The sequence below is a fragment of the Anabrus simplex genome, chromosome 3 (genome assembly GCF_040414725.1).
Source record: "Anabrus simplex isolate iqAnaSimp1 chromosome 3, ASM4041472v1, whole genome shotgun sequence".
NCBI lineage: Eukaryota > Metazoa > Arthropoda > Insecta > Orthoptera > Tettigoniidae > Anabrus > Anabrus simplex.
The window spans coordinates 263,616,336-263,643,436 of NC_090267.1; the positions used below are offsets into that span (position 1 = coordinate 263,616,336).

The following is a 27,101-nucleotide window of genomic DNA, read 5'->3' on the forward strand; positions in this document are numbered from 1 at the left end:
TTCAAAATCCGTTTGCTCTTTTGTTGCTCTGTACTGGCGAAACAAAGCATCACGGCGGGCCATTGTTGCTTTTATCTCAGTGTTTAACCATGAAGCAGGAGGGCGAGTAATCCTTGCCTGCAGAACGGGAGCATGCTTGTCATAGAGTCCTAACAATGAGGAGTTAAATCGTTGTACTTTCAAATTCACATCGTGCAATTGACGTATGTCGTCCCAAGGTAAATTATATGCGTCATATTGTAGTAGAGTTAAGTCTATATTTTTCATGTCTCTGTAGTTTGCATACTTAGCTTTACACTTCGGCACCCACAGTAAGTAGCACAGATAAGATCGTGTGTAGAGATACCAGGGACAGAGATTTGTCCGTGCTTGACAGCCTTATGGGGATTATTTGTCATTAAGTAGTCAATTAGGGTGTGGGTAGAGTAGACTGACTTATCATTCTACTCTAATTTGTCATCTTCAAACCTATATGTAAGAGTCAACTACTCTCTATGACCACCACCAGTTGTCAAATATACCTTACATCTTGCGTGTGTGTGTGTTTTTTTTTTTTTTTTTTTTTTTCTCGGAGAGAGAGAGGACTGACACATTGCATTTTACTAATGGCTTCTGAAGAGGACTTCACTTAAAGCAGTCATGATTCTTAAATGAAAGAGCTGAAGATGTAACCATCCTTGGGACTCAAACCCATATCCCTGGACTCCAGACGGGAGCGTTTACCTATTCCACTCGGGCAATCGGCATACTCTCCTATTTTTATATGAATAGCTTCCTTTAAGGTTAGCACCAAAGGTCCAAAGTATATCAAGACATTAAATCATAAAATACAATCGATTTAAAGCTTATTTTCACCATACTGGATATTTTTTTAATGTTATTATAATACATTCATGCCCCATATTGTTTTAAGGTTTTGTGGAAGTTCGGTTTGTGTACGGTAAGAGGTACCTTTTATAGTAACAAAGACGACTTTGCAAACAGTAACTCAGAAATCGAGCGATAATATGAGACTTTATTCCCTTCAGGCACCAGGGTTTTTTTTGGGGGGGGGGGGGAAGTTTTTCAAAATCTCCTCTCCTCAAATTAGGATGCGGGGATTGATGGCGGGGGTCATTCATGTATATATGGTAATGTATCATGGTAGAGAAAATATGGAACCCAATTTAAAAATTTAAAATCTTTCGGCATAAACAGGAGGAACGATGTGTAGATCAGGCTGATCATTTTTATAGTATGGTGAACAAAGCCAGAGTCAGTTGAAAGTCAGTGTGTAAGTATCTTTCTGATAGTAATGACAACAAAAATTAACTACGGGCCTGCTTAAACTGGATGACCAACATTGACAAGCCTGCAGATTTCCGCAGGTTTGTTAAGGGCTTAAATGAAAGAAAGTCTTCTGGTGATGACAAGGTATTGAACAAGGAAATTAAATCACTGCCTTCTAAAGCAGTTATATTTTTGGATATTATTTTTTTCAGCCTATCTTAAGATGGGATACTTTCACTAAGATTTAGAAGACAAGAAAGATCTTCCAAAACCTGGGAAGGATAAATAATTCCCTCAAAATTATAGACCTTTCTAATACACATATCTCAAATCTTCGAGAAACTTTTTCTTAAGTACCTTGGTGCTCGCCTCCATGAGTTCAACATACTGCGACCAGAACAATTTGGTTTCCGGTTGAAATGCTGTGTTCCAATTATAGTACAGAGTCTCGAACAGTATGCTAAGAGATCATTCAATTTAAAACATAGTGTGCCTGTGGTATTTTTTAATGTAGAGATGTATTTGACACAGTATGGCACAAAAATTTAATTGCAAAACTCAAATTTTATATTCCAAATTACATTGTGAAAATTGTACAATCCTATTTATCAAATAGAAAATTTTGTTACATGCGAAGGAGAAAATGTTCACCCCTCAATTGCTTAAAAAGGGCATACTACAGGGTGGAGCCCTCTTCCCCACCCTTTATGGAAATGTGAATGATTTCCTTACTCTGCACGGAGTAGTACAGCAGCACACAGAAGACAGCTGTTTACACTTCTAAAAGAAAAAAAGCAGTACCATCCAAGTAATGCAAAATTGGATCTCTTTTTTGGAACTGGTGTATTCAAATCAAGGTGAAAATTAATCCTTCTAAAACTCGGGCAGTTATTTTCATCAAAAGAAAACCTAGACTTGGTCATTTTATTATAAACATTCCCCTGTTCTGGACCAGTCACATCAAATATCTCTGCCCAACAATGGACAGATGCTTTACAGGGCAAGGGAACATAGAGCAGGCCCAGCAGCGAGCATCGGCATGATTGGCAGACTTACTACTGCTATATTTCTACCACCAACAAAGTGAATATTTCTTTAGCATGTATTATGCCCATTTTGCTGTATGTCAGGTGCTATATTCCCAAAACTCCATTAAACAAAATTTAGCATTTTTCAAAACACACTTAGAATGATGACTAAGAGCCCCAATACTGAAATCTAATTGAAAGATACGAAATGGAACTTTTTGCATTTTGACTATTACATTTCAGATTATCAAAATAGCTAAGATGACCGAAGCTAGACTCCTCCTCACCCAGTCCGACGATCTGGGCATCCCACTTCTTAAGCATGTCATAAGGACAAAGAAACGGAATATAAGGTTCAAACACTGAGGTCCTTGGCTCAGTTATGACCTGGTACTAGACTGATTTCAGCCTTTCCCAAATTGAAAACATTGCTTATTAATAAGTATAAATTCAAACTGTGTCATAAGAAGTGATATTCCCTCAATATTATTTCTTTAATATCAAAATTTTCCAAATTATTTAGTGAAGAAGTTTTTTCTTTTTCTGACTTACGAGGACAAAACAACCTCAAAAAGAAAGACTGGCCGGAGTCCATGATGGTACAAGAGCACGGCAGAACTTTCTCCAAAAGACTGTGGAACTTGAAGGAAAAGTCCTGGCTCCAAAACTCCTGCGGACAGCATCTGTCAGCTTCTCATTCCCACACGAAGCACTCATGAAGAACATTTTGCCAAGAACTTGTCCTTCGTTATATAGGAGACAGTTTGAGGAAGAGCCAGTCGCAGACCTGCCAATATCATTAAATGTTCTTGGCTATTCAAGATATGCCAAGATATGCGTGAAGCCAATAGTTAATTTGCTCAAGTAACTTGAGAACACCTGTACAATGACTCGCGCGCACACAGTAGATTCAAATAGTGTTTCAGTAGAGCACAGTTAGAATTACTTGAAAATGACAAATCCAGGAGAAGAGGTAAGTGCCTGTTACACAACATGAGTAATTGTACTAAATGAATTGTCTAAAATGTAAGTTTTACTCACTCTCCTGGCAAAGGCCTCTGAAGGATCTTAGCCTCTTCAATAGCAAAGCCCACGTCTTTCGGTCTGGAGCCCTTATTCTACAGCCCGGGATCCCTAACACCTCAAGATCTCTCAATGTCCAACCGTCTAGCCCTTGGATTCCCGCATTTTTGTTGGCCGCCAGGATGTTGATTGAGGATCATCATGTTGTTCTGTTCTGGTCCATCTAAAGATGAGTCCGAGGTACAACACTTTCCTCTTCATAGGTCTTTGCGACAATCTTGATGTCAGATGTAAGGCTTTTCAGGCATTTGCTCTATCAACCAGCGTTTCGTCTTAGGTCTGACACTAGACTCATCAGAGTGGGACGTGTCACCATACGGGGCATAAATATATTAGTCGGTCATGATGCGCCACTCCCCTTGGTCTTGAACTGTGCCTAAGACTTTTCTCTCCCATACCCGTAAAAATTTGTCACACTAGTTGAGGGTCCTCATCTTGCACTCGTCCAGTGACACTGAACAGATTCTAACCTGGTACATTGTGAGTTTCAATCTTCTGGAGATTGTTGTAGTATTCAGTAACTTCTGGAAAGAGAAGTAACACGTGTTTCCAGTTGCCACCCTCGCTTTTATCGGCTCAGATGTCCAGTCATGAGGACTCCCAGGTACCTAACCTGCTACACTCTCATAGGTGTCGCCTGCACGTTCCAAGCTTCTCACACCATGGAGTCTTGCTTTGTATAGAATATTCACCATGTACTTCGTTTTTCCCCTTGTTGAGCTACAAGCCCAGATATTGTGATCCTCGCTTGTGCTACAGAGCTTCCTTTGGGTAGTTCGTACTTGTCCTGAGGACATCGTCCATGAAGGCCAGGTACTGGAGGGTTCTGTTGCACTTGTTCTGTTAGTGTAAATGTATTTCTTTAGTAGTCTTTTTATCAACTCTTGTACCTTTATTATTATTTTAGCTTAAACTGCTAAACTTTCAATTATTTTTATCCTGCTACAATATCTATTATTAAAAAAACTCTAAATACGAGGGTTGAGGCAAAAGTCATTGCAACTATTTTGTTTTCCTGAAGATACCAGTCCGGTTGGAAAATATGACATATACGGACGAAAGGACAAGGTGTTAACTACATGTGTGGACAATGAATAGCACTGAAATATCGCAACACTCTAATTTATTACGGTAGTATACAGGGCAGTATGGCTTTCCCGGTGCAAAAGAACGACAACACAGTATACATAAAGTTGACATGACAAACCTGGGCCTAGAGACCCTCAAAGTAGTCCCCTGCTACTGACACCACACACTGCCAACGATGTGGGAGGCGCTGAATACCATCTGCCTCAGCATTTGCCGCACCATGTGTGAATCGGGTCACCTGTTGGCGCACAGCATTAGCAATGTCCTCTTGTGTTGCAAACCGCCTACCACGTAGTGATTCCTTAATCTTTCGAATGAGATCAAAGTCACAGGACAAAATGTCGGGAGAGTACGGCGGGTGCTCCAGTTCTTCCCATCCCCAACGTCGCAGTAGCTGCCCTACACACTCTGCTTTATGTGGTTTTGCATTGTCGTGCAGGATTATTGCACTGTCCACAAGATCCGGACGTTTCTCGCAAATGCCACGTTGTACCTGTCGCACCAGGAAGTCCCTGTAGTACTGTGCGGTCACTGTTCTGCCGTGTGAAACAAAGTGGCAAACAATTACACCCCTGACGTCATACGCGACGATCACCATCAATTTGACTGGGGAAGGATTATGACGGACCTTCTGCCTCCTTGGTAATCCAGCATGTCGCCACTCCGCGGACTGACGTTTCAGTTCTGATTCGTATGCCCTCGCCCAAAATTCATCAATGGCGATTATTCGTGACAAGAATTGATCGCCGTCCTGTTGCCAGCGTGCAAGGTGGTCGGAGCATATTGCATAGAGCACCCACCTTTGAACTTCCGTCAGTGCATGCGGTACCCACCGTGCTGCGATTTTGCGCAGTTGCAGCTCATTACGCAATATCCTGTGGACGGTGTGTTTCTTGATGCCACCTGCCCTCTCTAACTCCAGTAGCGTCCATCCTCTGTCTTCATCCAGGAGCTGCCCAATGACGGCACGTGCCACGTCGGTCTGCACACTGACAGGTTGTCCCGAACGTTGCTAAACACTGGTTGACACGTCCTTGCTGAAACTTTCCTACCCACTGTGCTACTGTACGGTATGGTAGGGAATTATTCTCAAGGGCTTCCACTAATTCACTGTGACATTCCATCACATTTCTCCCTCAGAGAATGGCCATTTTGATGTAAGCGCGCTGCTCAACATGGATTACGTCCATCTCGCACGACACTCGCCAACTGACTGATTTCACAGCCCTCGCTGCACTACTGCCAGCTATCACAGAGCCACCTGTTGTTCTGCATACACACTATGCCTGGAGAACTTCTACAGGTCACATATACGTTTGTGATCCGTTCACATATCTACAAGGAAAAAAAAAAGTTGCCACGACTTTTGCCCCAATCCTCGTATATTTACAGCTAATTTACAAATAAATTAAGAATTGAAAACCATAGTGTGCTTTTATTTCATGATTTTATTAGTTATTCTGTGGGAAGTGTTACTTTTTGAAGCACATTCCAGTATAAAAAATGCTGCTGTTCAGCTAAACTTTCTTGAACTAAACTATTTGCTTTGCCAGTGGTGATAAAACAGTGTCCCACTTGTCTCTTTGCTATAGTTGCAACAATTTGAAGATGAAACAGCAAATTTCATAAAAACCTTCTTGATAAGAAAAACAGTTCTAGATTTAGGTGCAGGCTAAATCGAGCAGTAGATGGTGAAATACTTTAAGATAGGAGAGGGCTTTCTGTTATGTTGTAAATTTTAATACTAGTTTAGTATTGGTTATTATATAAATGTGGTAGTATTTTAAAATATGGAACATTACTGTGGTTCATGGTGTAGGTTACTGTAGTCACGTCCTAATTCGTAAACCATGGGCAACGGTTGAGTGGCCTAATAGGTGGTCCTGAGAGCCGGGATACCAGTTCCATACCTGCCAACCCTTCCGATTTACCCGGAAACTTTCCTTTTTTTAACTCTTCTTCCGATTTTTCTATTCGTTCTTACTTCCTATTTTTTGACCAATATAACCTCCAGTACGGTCAATAAACTTCCCCTGTGATAAAGGATAAATTCTTACATGCTTGTGTAATTTACACAACCTCATTTTCAAGTGTATTTATTAGATGCTTAATTTCGCGAGTGTATCGTCCATCGCCTTCGTGTATCATGTTTCCCGCTCACCACAGCAGTGTGTGTGCTTTACAGCTGGGGATTCGGGATGCAAATCATTGTACAAGCAAGGGAGGCTGGTGCGCGCTAGTGACTCGGTTAATCAAGGCGAGAGAATGAGTTTATTATGTGGTTCGCGCACTGTTACCATTGTTTCTGCGCGTAGTTTCGTTGGAGTTGCAGGCCACGTGTTTTTTCTTATGGTTCTGTGCTTTTCCCCCCAGTCAAAGTCAAATGTTAATAGTGTATGAGACGCATTAATCTGTTTTGTATGTGGTAGTTTTGCATATTTCTGTGCATTTGTGTTCATTCTTACTTCATAATTTTAATGAGTTGCACGTACTTCAAGGAGTTGTGTTGGTGACAGTTTCTGGGATTTTCTCTTCATGTTATGGCAAAAAAAACATAAATGTTATCTCAAAGTGTTCAGAGATATCTATAAAATTAAATTTCAGTTTATTTTATGCTCTAATAAAGGGAACTATTCTGCATTGTGTTGCATGTGTCTGTGTCATATAAATATTTTTATTCGTATGTATGTCATAAATGTGAATGATTAGGTACATTATTTTAACCACTTTTATTTCTTAGTGTAAGATTTGAAATTTAATGGTCAATTCACATTGTAACTGTAGATATGTATGCCTTTTATTTTGTCCCTTTTTCACTTAGACCGTGGCACAGTATATGTGATGAAATCCAAGAATTAAAAAATCTTCCTATTTTTTATTTCTGAAAGTTGTCAGCTATGCAGTTTCTACGGAATGGGAGTGTGCACCTCAGGCATATTCTGAGTCATGGCCTTCCTTGTGCTCAGGCGTCTAGGGCTATACAATTCACCGGTGGTCCCTAACCTGTTAGAGGAGAAATCCTCACTTGGACTATGTGTAAGTAGGGTAGCATCCTGCTTCATGAATTTACAGAGCTCAGAACATTTTAAGCAAGCCTTGGACCTATGGGAGTAACGGAGTCCCACTCCCATTTGACAGGCGAGGGACTCCTTGGAAACAACTTGGCAAACAAAATGGTTAGACTCGGTTTCTAACAATTTAAAGATAAGAGGTATAGAACTAAATGAGGCCACAGCACTAGTTACAAATAGAGGATTTGTGGCGACATTTAGTAAATTCAAAGACTTGCAGACTGAGAACTATTGTTATTGGAATGTGTGGTTGGATGTACTATACCAAAGACCTTGAGCATATCAAGCCACTGAATCCTGTAAGAGCCAAGCTGGGTAGCTCAGATGGTTGAGCATTGGCCTTTTGTGCCAAACTTGGTAGGTTCAGTCCTCGTTCAGTCTGGTGGTATTTGAATGTGCTCACATATGTTGGCCTCTTGTAATGTAAAATAACTTCTGTGGAATGAAATTCCAGCATCTCAGAGTCTTTGAAACCATTAAAACCATTGGGTCATAAAATCTTCTAAGATTTAACCTTGCAAATGCTGGGTTCTCAGATGAGGCAGTGTTATTTTAGCTTGGTTTTTAAGGTTTACCCTCTGTTTGTTCATAAAATCTGAATTTCATCCACAGCATTGCATTGCTAAATTTCCTTGGACCTAAAATGTTCAAAATACTCATTGTGGTGATTCTGGGATAAAATCAATATTGAACATATCTGAGTTCAATTTTTGAAGTCTTATATAGTCTGCACAAACTAGTCAGACCATATGAAAGCCAGATTGACTTAACAAGCACTTTTCTCCCTACCTACCACACTTCATCATTATCACTTTACAAAATATCTCTTGACCCTTTCACACTCAGTGCGCCGATCTATTGGCATGAGAGGTTATGGCGAGAAAGCTCACGGCACCAATACATCGGCTCTGTCCTATTTAGGGATTTTGGTCATTTGCGTGGCTGTTGAATGGTAAGTTGATTATGACTGTAACTTAAAGCGTTGAATTTGCGTTTTATATTAGATATATCCACCAGCCTTACAGAATATTTTTATTTTTGACGAATGAAATCTGTTGACCGTGAATGTTTATGTTGTGGTTATTCGAAGTTATTGCGTGGCTCTGTTTTGGTTGGCTTATGAATACAACAATTTGATCTTGCTCTCAGTTTAGTTAATTTTGTTTCTTTGGTATATCATGTGTTCGCTGTACTTCGCGAAATATAATTTTACTCCTGATTACTCCGTTGTTGCACGTGCTTGAGTCATCCTTTTATGGTAATGGCTAGGCCTTATTCAAGGCCAAATGAGGCCTATATCCCTGAATTTTCAGATGATTTAGACAGTAATACTGACCTTCCTTTGCTGAAAGTGATTCCCATTATGTGGGAAGTGACAGTCACAGCTGCTCACCATGCATCGGACTGCGAGGACCTGTCATCGATGACGGTTACGTGTACAGTGAATAACTTTGTGCCATGCTTCATGAGTGAATTGCAGCACACACATTGTATTGATATCAAATTATTCAGAATTAAATGTTCTTTCTTTCAGGTCTAAGAGTAAAGAAGACACAATAGTATCGGATCTTTCTGTCATTGAAAACCATAATTTATTTTTTCAAATTTATTTTCAATAATTTTTTGTTTTTTTGCTTTACCAGTAATAATACATCCAAGATATATTCATTTTTGAAATGATCATAGTTTTCTGTATTAATGTGATTTATTTTATTTTAATATGTGTTAAACTGTTTACGTGTTGATTTTTTGTAATTTGGTTGGAAAATCACATAAATTAGTTCGAGCTGCTTCGAGCAAGCCCCTGCATATAGGTTGAGTGCAAAAGGGTTAACATCCCTTGGATCACTTTTAACACAATCAAGATCTACATCAAAATTCATTTTTTCCAAAAGTGAAATAATGCCCTTGGGATGCATACTGTGGTCGCATATGGAAGCCATGATCCACAATGGTGTGCTTTTACTTACATCCAGGTAACAGAAGATAAGTGTGTTCATTACACATCCATCTCTACATAAATACTGTAAAGAAAGCAGTAATCAAAATGTAGCCAGCAGATGGGAGGAGCATACAAGGGTATTTCAAGTAAATCTAGTTCATTTGATGGCATCACTGAGAATACCATATTCAGATTGAGTTACTTGACCACAGCACTGGTGGACAGTGTAGTGTAGATAGAGTGAATTTTATTGCAGCAGTGAAGCAATTGAGGCTTGTTTTTCAATCATTTGTACATATTTTTGCCATCTTTATTGGAAGAAAATGCTTTTCCTTCAAGTGATGAAAAAATAGAGGAACCTTTCTAGGTTATCACATGGTCTTAACAAAACTTAGGTGGTCTCCCCACCGTTTTCCTGATAACTTGGTTGTTATGACAGGTCCACTTATTACATTTGTAATTGTACGAATGTATGATCCCCACTTTTTAGGTTAGGAAATTTTCGTAAGATAATTCGTAATATTGAAGTCATGAGAATCATGTAATTTTGTTCATTTATAATGTAAAAACATATTATAAGAAGAATTTGTAGTAGGGAATTTTGTATCTGTGTAACTTTAATTTGTGTAAGACTCTGCACATGGCATGGCAGTGTAGGTTGCTCAAGAATTGTGCAACACGGAAAACAGTGGCAGTATCGGGAAAGACGTTTGAAGTCAGTTGAAAGTGTTGCAACAAAGTGGCTTGGAAACCTGGGGTGTGGCAGGTAGTATAGGCTGAAGATTGGAGTTGATCGATGTGGATGTACATGAGTGGACGTTCTGTGTCACATCAGACGCTCGATAGCCAATATGAGGGCTTTGTTTTAAGCAAGGTTGGGTTGACTGAGTGACACATGAACTGCCTCCGAGGGCGTTTCCATCAGTAAACTTTTCGGGATGCTATAACCACGTGTAGCAAGCCTATATAAGTATGTACGCATGTGCAGCAAATCGTTCTGATTCTGTTTCTCATTCGGACCAGAGCACGGGAGCTACTTCGCATAGTTTCCTATGTGTTATTCTATTGTTCTTCAGTTTCCATTATGGAGTGAGCACTCAATAATCACAGATGCTAAAGAGTTTTTCGGTGGCCATTCTGTAAAAGACACCACTAAGTGTTTGTTACTCAAACTCTGTATAATAATTATACTGGGCCGATGACCTTCGATGTTAGGCCCCTTTAAACAACAAGCAACAACAATAATTATACTATAATTCTTCTATGAGATAATGTACAGTGGATGTGGTCGTGCATACTGAATCTACATTTTGGAGTGGATGTGTGGTTGTGCACAAAGCTAATTCTTGATAAAGGAAACAGTCGGCTGAGTTTGGAGAAACGTGAGGCTTCACACTAATCTGTGCGGCAATCTGGAATGATTCAAGGAATCAATGAACAAGAGTGTAAATAAGGATAGGGATGCCCTTTGTAAAGAAGGGTGCATCCGTACGTAAAGAAAGTCGTCGTACTTTTCTTTACTAGATAAGGATGTTATTCTGTAGCAGTGGAAGTATGTTGTGAAATGTATATAGTGAAAATAATTTTTGTTAGTGGTTTTTAGTTGTTTGTATATTTGCCTTTTGTGAACGACAGACGAGTGGGTCTTATCAAGTGATGATTGTTTTTTTTTATTATTCTGGGGGTAAAGTCATGGAATGAAACTTGCAGTAAATATTTTATCAGTGGAGTAAGGATGAACCTGGCATGCTACCCAAATTTAATTTCAGGGGTAAACAGCAACAGGTAAGGTTAAAAAGTAAGTCTGGAGTTTCGTCAGCCTGATGATCGTCGCTTTGGGAGAGGGAGTTGCTCGATGCTCTACAGAGTTAATTATTTCTGTAATTTGTTTTTGCAGGTGGCGCCCAATCTTGTTATTTATACTTATCTTAATCACCATTTATCCATTTAATAATTTCAATAGCTTGTAGATGGTACACACTTCAAGTTTTCACCTTCCGTCAGATCTTGGTAGTGATGGTTTGACTTTTATTGCAATCTGGAAGAAAGGACTAGAGAGTAGCCTTGTTAATTAATAATTTATAGTAACAAGCTCTTTGTCAACAGGAATCAGCAGCGCTCACAAAAGATCTTCAAGGCTTCCACGCCGATGGACCTGACAGCAACGCGAACTAAGCTGCTCGGTTTCGGCATGCAACTCCTCGATGGTATTGACCCCAATCCAGACAATTTCGTATGTGCTGGCATTATTCACACACGGACACAGCAAGTGGGATGCTTACTGCGTCTTGAGCCAAACAAGCAAGCACAGGTATGTACATTGCTGGTGAGATTATATAAGGTGTGATCAAAAAGTTCCCATTTGAGGGCATTGCTGCAGCGTCGTGTCGTGTTGAAGTGCATGTTAAATGCGGCCACATGAACTATTGTGATGTTATTACCAAATGCATCCAAATGGGACCAACGTGGTGCTGTTCTGTTCTTGGCTGCCGAAGGACAAACCCCGCTGGACATCTATCGGAGAATGAAGACTGTGTATGGGGCAGCATGTCTGTCAGAAACCACCATTGTGGAATGCTGCACCAAGTTCCGTGCGGGTCACGTTTCAACACAAGACTCCGGTTGATCTGGGAGGTCAGCCTCACTGGAGCACCCACCCTATAGTCCTGATCTCTCCCCATGCAATTATCATGCTTTTGGTCCCCTCAAAAAGGCCTTGAAGGGTTGACGCTCCCTGCTGGATGAGGATGTGCAACAGGCAGTTACGGACTGCTTCATGCAGCAAGACGCTGTGTTTTACCACATGGCGATATTCAACCTGGTGCATTGTTGGGATGAGTGCCTCAATGCTCCCAGCGATTTTGCCCTATTGCCATCGCGGTTCAGGACTGCACGGCCATCAAACGGAAACTTTTTTATCACTCATGTCATTGGTTCATACTTTTTTGCTTTACAAATCCAATTGCATCACTGTAGTTAGCTCTTTCTAAACTCAGCTACTTGTGAAAGTTTTTCCTCACTTCACATCTATATTTTCCCGGATCATGCATTCAAATTATGTGGTCCCACATGCATCATAATTAAATCACATTGTAAAAATCCCACATTATCTGTTCCTCGAAGAAATGATTTCTCGGATCAACCGTCCAGAAATTTCTGTCCCATCAACGCTAAATCCTTGATGAAGCGTTTTTCAATAACCTGTATCTCACAAAAGGACAACTATGGCATATTTATGGATCTTGGCGTTAACGCCCCATCATTGTGATAATTAGAGCAAGTACTGTACTGGAAAAGCGATCAGCAGCAGTGAACTTGCATAAGGGGCCATCTTAGCATCAAATTTGGGTGGTATTGTTTAGAGAATCTCGGAAATGATAAAGCTGAGAGTGACCACAATAATTGTAAGGAGATACAGAGCATTTCGACAGCTCTACTTGAAGACCAAAAGAGTTTCGTCAAATGTTTGCACTTATAAAACTTCCTCATTATGTCCAGGGTTAGATGTTCATACTTATACTTTTTTCGATTGTATTGCCGAACAGGTTTTTGGCAGTTTCCTCATGGCACTGTATAGTAACTAGGCATCCAGGCAGGAATCGAAACTGCTCCTTCTAAACACAAATCTTGCACAAACCTAGTATTTTAATATCGTATAAGATTATGTTATCGAGACCAGAACAGATGTTGCACCTTACATACAAAAAGCCATGGGAGGTCTTTGGATTGCCTGTTACTGTTTTGGTCCTAATATAAGGCTGGGAATTTTAAGTTTTCATGTTAAGTCAAAAACAGCAGTCGTTTTATTTGCGCACGTTACATGTACAAAATAAAATATGGTTTGTACCATTTCCAACTCGTACTGACGTGCAGCAAGCGCGCTTTCCAGCTGAGCCCAAGGTCATGAATAACCGTAATTTCTGAAGTTTTGATTTTTTTTTTTTTTTTTAATACATCGAGTTGAGCCTCTATGGACTGCATGGTAACAACCACCTTCATTTCAGTGTCTAGGTCTTGTTCTTGTTCCGGCTTTGACTTCCTGCCAGTATCTTCTGAGCCCAGTGACGAGTGCCTGTTTATGCTCATCAGACAAAGGTCCTTTCCGTCTTCTGGAAGTTGATGCCATTTGGAAACCTTGATAGTTGTTCACCAATCTTCTGAATGCCTTCCTGTCATGAATTTCTTGGTCTGAAATACCAATCTGCCTCAGATCTTTTTCGCATTCCTGGAACCATCTCGGCCTTGTTGCCTTGGATTGAATAAAATTCCATATTCTTTTTGTTAGTCAATCATGTCATCCTCAAGAGATGACCGTAAAATAATAGCCGTCTCTTCTTAATTGACGCTGTGAGAGGTTCTGTCTTGCTGTACAAATCCTCGTTTGGTCTCATTCGCCATTGTCCATCAACCCACCTATTACCTAGGATTTTTCTTAGTATCCTGCGCTCTCTTTGTTTTCCAGCCGGTCAGCTTGACCTTTACAACTTAAGGTCAGAGTTTCAGACGCATATAATCCCTCAGGTTTTAAAACTGTTTTATAGTGTCGGAACTTGTTGTTCGCAAAAATGGCCAAATCATCCAGAAAGGCCAGGCAGTCAACGTACACCCCTTTGTGCTTAGGACCAAGTCTGAACTGATCTTCCTTTGTTTCTTCTTGGTCTAACAACTTCCTCCACTCTCAAATGACTTTTTCCAAAACACAGTTGAAGAGGAGTGGGGATAGTTTATCTCCCTGTCTGACACCCGTTCTGATTGTAAACGGTTCTGAGATCTCGCCCATAAATTTTACTTTCGACACTGTGTTGGTTAGAGTTTGTTTGATCAAATTTCTTGACGTATCGTCCACTCCAAACTCTTCCAAAATATTCATTAATGACTCGCGGTCAGTGGAGTCATATGCTTTCTGAAAGTCAACAAACACAACCACATAACTGTGTCCTCCTGTCTTCTTGTACCTGATGATGCTCTTCAGGTTAAATATCTGTTCTGGGCATGAACGGCTTTTTCTGAAGCCAGCCTGATATTCCCCAATCTGTTGGTCAAGGCGAGCTTCTATTCTGTTCTGAACTGCTTTGGAGAAAATCTTATTTTCTCTTTCCAATTTGATTGGATTAGTGACGGGCAGAATTTAATATAATGCATTCGAGAACTTCTGAGAATCAATACCTTCAAAACTGTTCTAGAGTTCAACATAACCTTTAAAAGTGGATGTAGGCCTAATTTATGTGGTACATTACAAGATTTCCAGAAACTGGCTACAAACCAGAGAGACCAAATTATGGTGGAAGATTAAGAAAAGAAGGGATTTTGCCATCATGCTACTTGTGGTCGATTATTGTTTGGCTTGATGTTCAAATTTCTATAGAACACTTTCCTGCCTTGTCAATATTTAATTATACTTAATTACCGTACATGTTTCGAGATCTAACTACTCTCTTCTTCAACAGTGCCAAAACATCAATTAATCTTTGGACTTGGTACAAACATACTTATCAACAGAACAATTATATATAAATCTTGAAATTGTTAAAATATTTCTTTGTGTTTCAACTTTTACTTACTTACTCTGTCATTTATTACAGACTTTAAAATAGAAATTTTCAAATCATAAATCCATAAAATCTATTACATTAGTCACTATATGCTAACCGCCTTACTAATAAACGGTGTTTAACTTTTATACAAGGTTTTTATGAAATTAGTTGCTAATAAACAGTGTATAAGCCTCCTGTGTATACATCTGTTATAGTTATTCATTGAATTGCTTATACAGACCAGGACCCTTGTATAAGCGTCGTATAGCAGCGAGTAGCGAAAAAAGAAACGAGTGAGCAGTTTATTTTCGTGGTATTTATTGTCTACAGTAATATAATCATGGTGAAATATTAAACTAATCCACTTAACATTGAACGCACGTTGAAAGAATGGACGATAACGTTGATAATCTTCACAATATTTTAAACATAGAAGACGTACACCGTTCAGAGGTTATTGAGGCTAGACATCTTCGTAAAGTAAAACACTAAAGACATGAAATTACAATGAATAACTATAAAAGAAATTATGGTTGGGTGTATTTTTGTGTAGTAATGTATTACAGCTTAATAGACTTTTGATATTGCGAGTTTATTGTACACTATCTGCCCCTACGAGATAAAAAATGGCATAACTTGAAAACCATATGTAATATGATTTCCATACTTCGTAGTTGAATATGCAGAAATATGATGTATAAATGCCTAATAGAAACTTTTTTGATCAAACCTTTCTTTTAAGTTACAAAACAGTTTTTCCTTTCTCCTGAAAAGTAAGGATTTTGGAATGTGTACCCTTTTCAACTCGCCGATTCAATTACAATTGCTTACATTTTCCGTACTACCCCAGTTAGGAGCTTTTGATCTTAAACATTTCCTTTTTTTTTTTTTTTTTTTTTTCATTACACAAGCAAGCTGAAGAAATGTTGATATCAGTATAAGCCAATTTCCAGCTGTCTCACTTAGTGTTGCCACTGCCTCTTCGATATGCCGTGCTACTGTGCGACTTTCCGGAAAGTTTTGCTCGTAGATAACCAGCATAAGCGATCATAAAGGCAGTGAATGTGCGAAATACGTCGGTGAACTGCAGGAAGAGATTCCTACGCCTTGGAACAAGTGCATACGTGCTGTATAGTAATACAATGCGTATACACCGTTTATTAGTAAGAAAAATGTAAAATCCTTATACAGGGTTTATTCACTGTATAACTATACAAGAGTTAAACAACTGTATAAGGACTTTTTATTAGTAAGACAGTAAAATTTTAAATCTGGTCTGCTCTTGGAACTTGCGTCCTTATTTACACCTATAAAAGAAATGGTTTTTTTTTTTGTCTAAATTTACCTTTACTTTCATTTAGTAAAACACTTTAAAATAGAATAATTTTCAATTCGTAAAATAAATAAAACCTATTAAATTAGTCACTATGTTGAACTTAAAATATTTTCTGCTCTCTTCTTGAAAATTTCTCCTTTCCTTAAGTCCTAAAAAGGATAAATATCATATTTAAATTTCTAATCTGTAATTCCATTACCTTATTTACTCCAATAATTGTCACTTAACTTACTGCTGTATTTTTGGGACTTCTCACATAAATCTGAATTTCCCCCTCTTAATCCTGTCCGACCATGCTAGCCATTTTAACCATCCAATTACTTTAAAATAAATGACCAATAAACCAACTTTAGAGGTATTTTTGTGAAAAAGATGTTGATCACGATATTTTATTGAAAAAGCTCTGAATTTGGAATGACTTTGCCAATGCTATCACTGATTTCTTATCTTAGAGACAAAAAACAGTATGTAGCATATCGCAATTGTAATTCAGACATTTTTTCTGCCTATTCTGGTTTTCCACAATGTTCAAACCTGGGTCCATTGCTTTTTAATCTTTGTCAACGATCTCCCTTCTAAAGTTAAGTTTTCAAACTGCCTTTTATATGCAGATGATGTATAAAGCTTTACAAAGAAATAAAATGGGATGGAGACATCGACAAACTACAAAGTGACTTAAATCAATTATACGAATGGAGTATAGAAAATAATTTGTTTCAATATAAAGAAATGTTGCTTCATAAAAATTACACACGGAAAATTCCCTGAAAAACACGTGTACTCTTATCAACAATTAATTGCTGACGCAGGTTAATTCAATTAATGATCTAGGAGTACGCATCACAAACAATTTGTTGTTTAACCCACACATTTGACACAATTAATGATACCTACAAAAAACTGGGCTTCTTAATCACACACCAGAGACCTGAATAATATCCAAGCCCTCACACTTTTATTCAACACTTGTGAGGTCCAAACTCGAGTACGCATCGGTAATTTGGTCTCCCCTTTATAAATCTTATCAAAACCATGTGGAGAAAGTTCAAAAAATGTTTCTTACGTTATCTTTACTTAAAAAGTATAACAGGTTTGTCCCTAGCGGCATAATTCACTATAAAGATCTCCTGAAAGAATTTAACTTCACTTCATTATTAAATAGACGTATAATAAATGATCAAAAATACCTCCATAGAGTTGTCAATAACGTGGTAGATAAGTTACTTTTCTACAACAATTCTCATTTAATACCTGGTAAGGAAGTTTAAGACAGTCATCTTTTGTTTCTTCACATTTCTAAAACAGTATTTTATAGAAGCTCACTACTGTTCAGAATGTGCACTACTTATAACGTCACAGTTAATAAATTTCCTGATCTACCGGGCGAGTTGGCCGTGCGCATAGAGGCGCGCGGCTGTGAGCTTGCATCCGGGAGATAGTAGGTTCGAATCCCACTATCGGCAGCCCTGAAAATGGTTTTCCGTGGTTTCCCATTTTCACACCAGGCAAATGCTGGGGCTGTACCTTAATTAAGGCCACGGCCGCTTCCTTCCAACTCCTTGTCCTTTCCTATCCCATCGTCGCCATAAGACCTATCTGTCGGTGCGACGTAAAGCCCCTAGCAAAAAAAAAAAAAAAAATTCCTGATCTCTCCACTCCTAACGGTCCCACCTAAGCATAGCAGAAGCACGGGGCCAGTCCTACCAACTGCTGATGTTCAGGAACAAAAATCCCATTTATATTTAATGGACCTTCGTAGCAGAATGTAGTTTTGTCCAATGTCTCTCTGATCTATGATTGGCAGTAATGAAGCTGCTGATGTGGTGCCAAGTAATAACATTTGGGGCAAGACTGCTGTGTCTATATGTTATGAAAGGTGCTATTCTGGCCCATTGAGGAAAGCAATGACAAACTGCCTCACAGCTCATCATGCCTTGTATACCTCATTAGGGTGTTGGCATATTCCCCCCTCCCATAACCTCATAAACTTTGGCAGTGCTTTTTGCGGATCTATCTAGCCTCTATACAAACAGATTTTTTTTATATGCAGGGTACGGTAATTAATTGGGAACAGAAGAGAGCGCACTTGGAGTGCGCAAAGACTTTGATCAAATTCAGTGATTGTTATTGATTGAATTTCCAGTATTTCTAGTAGTGATCCATAGATGACAATAAATAGATAACTTTGATGATTAAAATGACATGAAAAATGCACGACTAGTGTGATTGGTTAATGAAATGTGAAGGTTCAAAAATCACTCTGCTCCGGATGTGCAGTGTATGTGAGACCAGCTCAAGGGGTTAATATTTATGTGGAAGCAGTTTGAGTGAAAATAGGTGTATAAATCACAAGATGTGAACTTAATTTTGTATCTGTAAGGATATGTGGGCGGTTTGTTTGTTGCAGATGTACCGTCTGACAGTGCGCTCCAGTAAGGAGAGTGTATCTCAGGAGGTTTGTGAACTGTTGGCTGACCAGTTCTAGTCTCTGATGGATACTATTCGCTGCTCATCATGGGATCAGTACTGCTGTGTAGTCGTAGTTGTGGTGTGTGTGATGTAGCTGAATGTAAGAGAAGAATGGTTTTGCCTGCATCTTTTGTATGTATCACTCGAATCAAGATTTTTTTAAATATATATTGTGAACCTTATGGGGACACTCAAGATGTAAATATTTATCTGCTTCTAGATGTTTCGTCCTCACCCAAAGTTCTTTCTGTAAGTAGCAAATTGACATATTGGGCTGTGTTTAGTGTGAATAATTCCTTTTTTGTAAGTTTTTGATGCAGTTTATATTTTGTTGAGAGACGCAGCATGTAATATAATTTTGTTGCCCTGAATTACTCTGTTTATTGTAAATTATGTATTTGTATATTGGAGAACCTGGAAGCAATCGTGTATTTATACATTCGACTTGTGCAGAGAAACTATTTGTTCTTTAGATCTGTCTGAAAACTCTGCCCGAGTTCAATTGTTCAGTTATTACAGAGTATTACTATTAGAAAATATTTTGTTGGTGCAAAAATGAAATGTATAAATTATTAGACTGATTTAAATTATCGTGCAATTTTTACGTAAGGTCCACAGAGCGAGCTAGTTGACTAGTTGTTACGGAACGAGAGACAATAATACAGTGTTAATGTTGTTGAGCCGCAGTATTATTGTGTGTGGTGGACTCGGTTCGTTGTTAAAAGGGAAATTATTTTGCTCGAGTCTGTTCGTGGATGAATGTTCTGAGATAGAAAAGACACATTACTGATTTGAGAATTGTTGGCATATTATCTTTATGTAAATTATCCTTGGATAATATATATGTATATTGCCCATGAAAATATATATAAAATATATATACAGTATATATGTAAACTGAGTTGAGCTCTCTATGTGAACAAAGTTCCTTTTCAGTTATATTTTTCAGGTAACATAGTAGGAATGGAAATCGGCAGCTCTGTTCATAAGAGGATATGTTTTGGTTTGAGTCGTTAATAAAGGTATTATGCCTATGACCTATGGTTTGTATTCCAATTGACCTATCTTTCCTTCACAGCTGCAGTCTGTTTAAAAAAAAAGTGACAGTGGTACTATCATGTAACCTTGTAGATCATGAAATGAAGTTTGAGGTTGCTGCGAGTGAACGACGATAGGAAGGCTTTCGAACAATTTCCATGTACTTCGACAAAGTTTGACTTCCTGGCTGCTAACTGCAGTTTTTTTGCAGACTGTATGATAAACCAGCATGCTTCCATCAACATAATTATGGAGGGTGTTTCCTGCTGGATGACCGAACTGTAACTGCTAGGTCTTCTGGGAAGACAATGTGCTGTTTCATCTAATGTGATTGAGAGTTGGAACAAGTAAATAAATTGTCATGTATAGAGAAATAGGAACATAGCAAATGTGGCTAGGAAATTTAAACTCAAATCCTCGAGATTAGTAAACAGGTGTGACAGAATACCCATAGCGTGATAGCTGTTGGCTTTAAACTTTTAGTTGGAATTGCTCGTGTATGGAGCAGTGACTGAATATTCCAATGTAGAAAGCAAGAAAGTCCCTTATTCCCTAAATTCCCTTGGCTGTGCAACATTTTGAACTCTTCTCTTTGGGTATATTGCATTGGACACACTACAGTTGGGATCATGCTTTTCTCTTGAACTATATTCATGCATCTTCATTCACTGTAATTAAAACCTTTATTCAACTCATCCCTGTTATTTTTAGGGATCATTGGAACCACCCTGATTCATTTGGGCTAGACCTGACCTTGCATGATATTTCTGATGAAATTCCTCCCTGGGATCCTTCAGGATTTAAATGTTGGCCCTCTGAATAGAAAACCAGCAGTCACTATGCTAACCATACCCTTGATTCACTTTACCTGCCAGTTAGTCATAGAATTTAATAGAAATGTACACTTCATGTCACAGAAACTTGTATGGAAGAATCGGCATATACTTGCAGAGCGCTAAAGTATTTTTAGAATTTTATAATTTAGTATTTCTACACCCATGTGCACTCACTCTTGACCGATACACGCTCTGTCAAATCTGTGTAGCTCCATTTACAATAAAACCTCGTTAAGATGTTCCTGCAGGGGATGAGGAAAATAAGAACATGTTTAGCGAGAGAATGTACTACTGGATACACAAATAAAAACTATCCAACATGGATATGGAAACACTAGATGATTATTTTCCGATATGATGGCACTTTACGTCATGTATCCGCGAGTAAAGTGATATCTACAGTTTCTAAAGATGAGCGGAGAATATTAAAAGGTCTGAAAGACATGAGAGAACAAATATGACAACCTTTTCTGCTGGCGATTTTAAAATAACAACGGTGCACTGAAAGGTGAAAAGAAAAAAAAAAATTTACACCAGACAACAAATATCAAAACATTCGCAACATTCTAAACTCGAAGGTGCGAGTTTCAATATTCATGCTACCTCTGCGCTTAAGGATGCGGGTGCCAGTCCACTTTCCGAAAGATCTTGTCTTCATTAGAAAGGAATTTCACAACCTTTTCTGAATCTGTAACTAGGCTGTCGCAAGACAGATATGCACCACACTAGTCAACTTCACACGGTTATGTTTCTGATCCCGATGTAGGCTATCTGGTGAACAATATTTGCTACCCTTCACTGTACCACTCAACACAAAATAAATTTCTAATTTCAGAATAGAATGTGAAATACAACAATAACCGAGCTCGATAGCTGCAGTTGCTTAAGTGCGGCCAGTATCCAGTATTCGGGAGATAGTAGGTTCGAACCCCACTGTTGGCAGCCCTGAAAATGGTTTTCCATGGTTTCCCATTTTCACACCAGGCAAATGCTGGGGCTGTACCTTAATTAAGGCCACGGCCGCTTCCTTCCCACTCCTAGCCCTTTCCTGTCCCATCGTCGCCATAAGACCTATCTGTGTTGGTGCGACGTAAAGCAACTAGAAAAAATAAATAAAAATAAACAGGCTTACTGTGTCAATCAGCAATCTTGCTGCTAACCGGCAAGAAAAACTGAACATTCCTGAGGCTGACGGCCTGCTCCCCGAAGTCGCAACTTATACTGTGAAGTTCAGGAATTCAATGTGTGCTTTCCTGTTACAGTGCAACTGTGGTGAGGGCTCTTTCTTACCCAAGTTGGAAATCGTGTTCCTTTCACAAGGGATGACAAATAACATTTCTAGGGCTAAGAAAAATATGATCGTACTAAGTGGTAATTGCAAAAATTCGTGACGTGATAAGCAAGGTATTTTTATATGGATTTAATATGACAAGAATCGGGACTTCAAATTTAAGACATGCTAAGTGGGGAAAATATGTTAATGAGGGACACACTGAGGTTTCACTGTATTAGGAAAGTGTCAAGCAGCATTTAGGGCATTTTGTAGCTGATGTTATCCTTTAAACACATTCAGAACCATAGGTGTAATGGAAGGGAACAAAAGTGCAAATTAACAGTGAACTATTTTGTTACCATCACTATGAAACAGATGAAGAAACTGCCCACATTTATTGTTCACACATTTTTTGGCACCTCTGTAAGAAAATACATGCTACTCGCTATATTTCACGTTGCATTATGTTGTCATTCCTAGCATATGTGTTTTGATAAAAAAAAATTCTAAAGTACAGAGAGAATTGGCTACTCGGTTTGGGCCACATAGCCGTGAGCTTGCATTTGGGAGATAGTGGGTTCGAATAATAATGTTGACAGCCCTGAAGATGGTTTCTGTGGTTTCCTATTTTCACACCAGGCAAACATGGAGCTGTACCTTAAGGCCACGTTCACATCCTTCCCATTCCTAGTCCTGTCCTATCCCATTGTTCCATAAGACCTGTGTGTTCTGCTGTAATTCAAAACAATTGGCAAAGTTCTTCTAGGGTGTACATGTGCCACAGTTATTTTATATGGTTCAAACTTTATTATAGTAGCCTTTCACATAGAACCATGAAGCTGTGTTCATGAAGCTTTAATTTTTATTTTGCTGCTGTATTATTTCAAAACAGTTTTTGTTGCTGTTAAAATTGGAGTGGTGAAAGGATGACTCGTAAGTAGGCGAACCTTTTCAGACAAACATGAATAGTATCAAACATCACATTAATACAATGTTAAAAAATTAAGAGGGAAATATGCAAGGTAGGATTAAAGTAAATGTTTACAAAACAAACTTCTATCTCTGTTAGACCAGTTGTAAACTGATTCATATTTGGTCAAAAGATGCGCTTTAAAGGTTTTCTGCTGCACGGAAGTAAATTGTATTTCTGCTGAATAAAATCTTTGGGAAGAGAACAGCAGAAAGAGGAGACTGGGACAAACTTGAAGAAACAAAAAATAACCTCAATATCTTCATACTCGGCACTCTTCACATAGTCTCTTTCCCTCATCAATCCCAATTCTTTTCAGCCTCTAGCCAGCTTGTTTCTGCCACCCAGCCTCATCAGGAGACTGGCATCTATGCCCATTGAGGGGACTATACTTGACTTATCTTCAGTCTTTTTGGGACACAGCAGAATGCTGGTGAAACCCAGGAAAGGTAAGTGACAAAAAAAGATACGAGGTTTACAAATTGGTGAAGGATTATGAATTGACAAAGAACTCTGAAGGAGAAAAGGAATCCAACGAGTTGATAGAAATAATGGAAAGGAAACCAGTGATGATTAAAATATATAAAGCAGGAATATTGTATGTATGCATTTGCTGGTGAGACAGTGTTTACAGTGCACTTTGTCTTCTGGTAGGGGCTAGAACAATTTTGTTATTTTCATTGACCTGTCTTTCTCATCCTGGGCATTGACAATATGAAAGTGACTGAGGTATGAGCGATGCTAGTAATGCTATTCCTTAAGCCACCAGTCTCTGCTATATATGGTGTGTAAATGTTGCTCATAGGTAGAACTCTCCACGGATGCAAATATCCACGGATTTAGTGTTTTCATGGATACAAACTGTGTGGCAGTGTGGATAATTTTGCTGATAATTTCTAAATAATGACCTTTATTGATTTTCATTCAGGTATACTCTTATTTTTCCTTGTGATTAGACAACCCTTGACAGTGGTGTGGGAGAATGGTGATATATAGGGCAAGGCATTTAATGACCTAAAAATGGTTAAAAAATGACACAAAATTTGAAACAAATGACCAATAAATTAATCATAAATCACTTATTTATTAATCCTTTAAGAAACAATTAGCTGATTTGAGAGAGAATTTTAATGGATGACAATGCATTAAGTTTAAATTATTTTTGTTACTAACAAAGTAAATACCACTTTGCACACCTGGTGAAAAAAAATGAAATGTTTTAGAACTGGCATATTCTTCAAATACTCTCCTAGCAAATAGGTGTCATTTAATTAACAAAGAATATTTAAGAAAACAAGCTTCAGTGGCTGTTTACAATAAATTCCAATTGAAATGCACAATAAAAACTTTGCGTAGGTTCTCAAATGAAAACGATTGCCTATTGTCTGCAAGTAACGATTTGTACATGGAAAAGCTTCTCTCTACCTCAACTGAAACAATTGGTGCATACTGAAAACAAGCAATATCTCCCGGATTCAATTCACAGTTGGTAAGAGAAAAATTTTCACGCGACAATGCTTTGCCAATAGAACACAAAGTTTTTATACCCACTGTTCTTTTGCAACACCTTATTCAATTTCATGGATACAACTTCACCTACTTTACCACACACACGATTCAGATCATTCACAACTTTATACACAATTTGCAGCAGCTCCACTAGTGGCACTTGGGATTTTTCTAGAGCACTTATTGCATTAGGAAGGGATCCAAAAAAAATTTTTATGTAGGAAAGTTTACCTGCAATTTCTTTGTCAGCCAAGAGTTCCTGGGCTGTTTTTATTGATCCAGCCTCAGTTTTGTCGAAGGAATCGACCACTTTCTTTACAGCTTCAAAGTTCTCGCAGTAATAACAACAAGCCTCAATCCATGTTCCCCATCTAGTCAAAACAGGTGAAAAGGGCAAGGGAATTTCAAGAGCTTCTGTTTTGAATGCTAGAACTCTAGATGGGGCTTTTAAAAACACTTTCTTTATGCACCCAATTAACTTGTCAACTTCAGGAAAATTATGTCGTACCTCGTCCGCGGTCCGATGTAACGCATGGGCTAGGCATGTGACATGCACCATTTTCGAGAAGAGCGCTTGTAGCTAATTTGCAGCCTTTACCATGTAGGGTGCTGCATCTGTTATTAAAAGCAGCACATTGTCATTCCGAATGCCATCGGGCCACAATAGCCTCAAAGACTGGGCAAACAGTTTGCTAATTGTTGACCAGTTAGCTTTATCCAATTGCTCACAATGTAGTAGAAATGGTTCTCCAGCATTCCCTGCTTCCAGGACACCTACAATAACGTTGGCTATATATCGTCCCATACTGTCTGTTGTTTCATCTATGCATACCCATGTTTGTCTCCTACCCTTATCCTTATTTCTTGTAACGTTTTGTCATAGCATCTTCCAACGTAGGTTCTTCTTAATATTCTGGGATCTAGTACAGATTTTCCAGTCTCCTCTTCTAAGAATGTACGCAGCTTTGGATGGTTCAATTTGTTCAGTGGAATATCGGCGCATAAAAATGCTGTACACAGTTTCTCACAAAATGGAGAAAATGTTGAAGATTCACCCAGTAGTGTCTGGTGCAAACCATGGTTTCTTTTATCTTCAAGTCGCTGCATACCACGTTTGTTTTTCTCGTGACACGTTGTTCAACTGTAAACTTTTCTGCTGAAACTCGCACATCACACACTTTGCAAAATATTATTTTCCCATCAGTGGAAAATATATTTTCTCCGTATTGTGTAACAAATTGTTTTAATTTAACAATTGTACTTCCTTTAACTTTGGGCATCTTACAGTACTTGTCAGCAAAGAATTCACTCGACTCTCAGCACGCGGGCGACTGACTTCCTTATCTAGCTGAAGATAAGGAGCAATGCCCAGCTTGGGCGAGTCCATTATACGTCTTACATATAGGGGAAGCAGGTACTGCTTATAGTATGTTTTCTTGGAAGTGCAATAGAGATGAAAATACTCTTTCCTTGAAAACTAGTGGCAGCAGGGTATGTTGCAAGTCTACGTTCTTTCTTGAGCAAGTTATTTGTGTAAGTTAAACATAATAGACAAGTATTAAATATCCAAATATAACGAAATATAACACTTCCCAGAAAACAATTAAAAATGCCAAAAATGACCATAAATTGCTCCAAAAATGAGCTATCTCTTGTAAACGGCAAAAAATGAAAAAAAAAATGCCCTAACAAGCCCTTATTTAATCAGTCAATTCATGAAACACACATACATATACTCTAGCTATATTTTGGCCTTCATAGAAAAAAGATGCAAAATCATCAAATGCCTTGCCCTAGTGATATATAAAGAGCCTTGAGACCGTAAAGCCATAAATCCGACTTGAGCCTACCTGGCTCCTGCCCACAATTAACCCATTCGCTTATCTTATAAACATCAGTTCTCGACTTTTAAAATTACCATTTAAATGCTAGTGCTTGTAAGGTCCATGCAAGACTGTGCTTAAATGATATCGCTGCAACTACTGGCTCCCTGTCAAACTTTCATACAAATACTCTTTTAAAACAATCATTTAAATGGAATGTGCTACATCACAGTGAAACGTATGAACTATACTCTATAAACTCGCCTAGTAATTCTTGTTAATGTGGAATATCTTGGAACATTCAGGCATGTGAAGAGCTACTTCACAGACCTATCACTTCCATGTTTAGGCGTAATTTCGATATTTTGAAAAACAGGATTTACCCCAAGAGTTCCAGTGAATGGTATTTTGGTAGGAATACCTTGCAATGGGCAAGTAGATTCCCATTTCCACTCTTCAATTTTGTTTTTTCTTATGGTGCTTCGGAATATTTAGGTTCGTAATATTTACATCTGCTTCTTCACTCGTATTACTATCACTAACTTCACTACACACAGACAGATAACGTATCCACAACACGAGATTCACAGGAAGAACTTTCAGATATATTATAATCTTCTTCACAATCACTATTCAGTAAAATATCCACGACATCTCGCTTGGTAATAGCCTCACGCGTGCTCATCTTTACTCGCTGAATACTTGTGATATCAGCTCAATGCTATCATCAATTTATGCAGTTAGTCCCCTAAACATGACTCAAATACAGCTGAAGAGACTTCCTTCAGATATAAATGATTGTAATGCCATCTGTTGAGTTTTCTACCTTCC

At 38.5% G+C, this 27,101-nt stretch overlaps 1 protein-coding gene across 1 annotated transcript in view; it reads left to right on the forward strand.

The window, feature by feature from the left end:
* The window catches only part of AP-2alpha (adaptor protein complex 2, subunit alpha), a 267,807-nt gene extending 248,089 nt beyond the window's left edge, over positions 1 to 19,718 (forward strand). Inside the window, exons 17-18 of the mRNA XM_067143004.2 lie at positions 11,589 to 11,793; positions 18,760 to 19,718. Of these exons, the coding sequence (XP_066999105.2) occupies positions 11,589 to 11,793; positions 18,760 to 18,837 (283 nt within the window). The 3' untranslated portion in view covers positions 18,838 to 19,718. The remainder of the gene's footprint in view (positions 1 to 11,588; positions 11,794 to 18,759) is intronic.
* Positions 19,719 to 27,101: the final 7,383 nt, after the last annotated feature.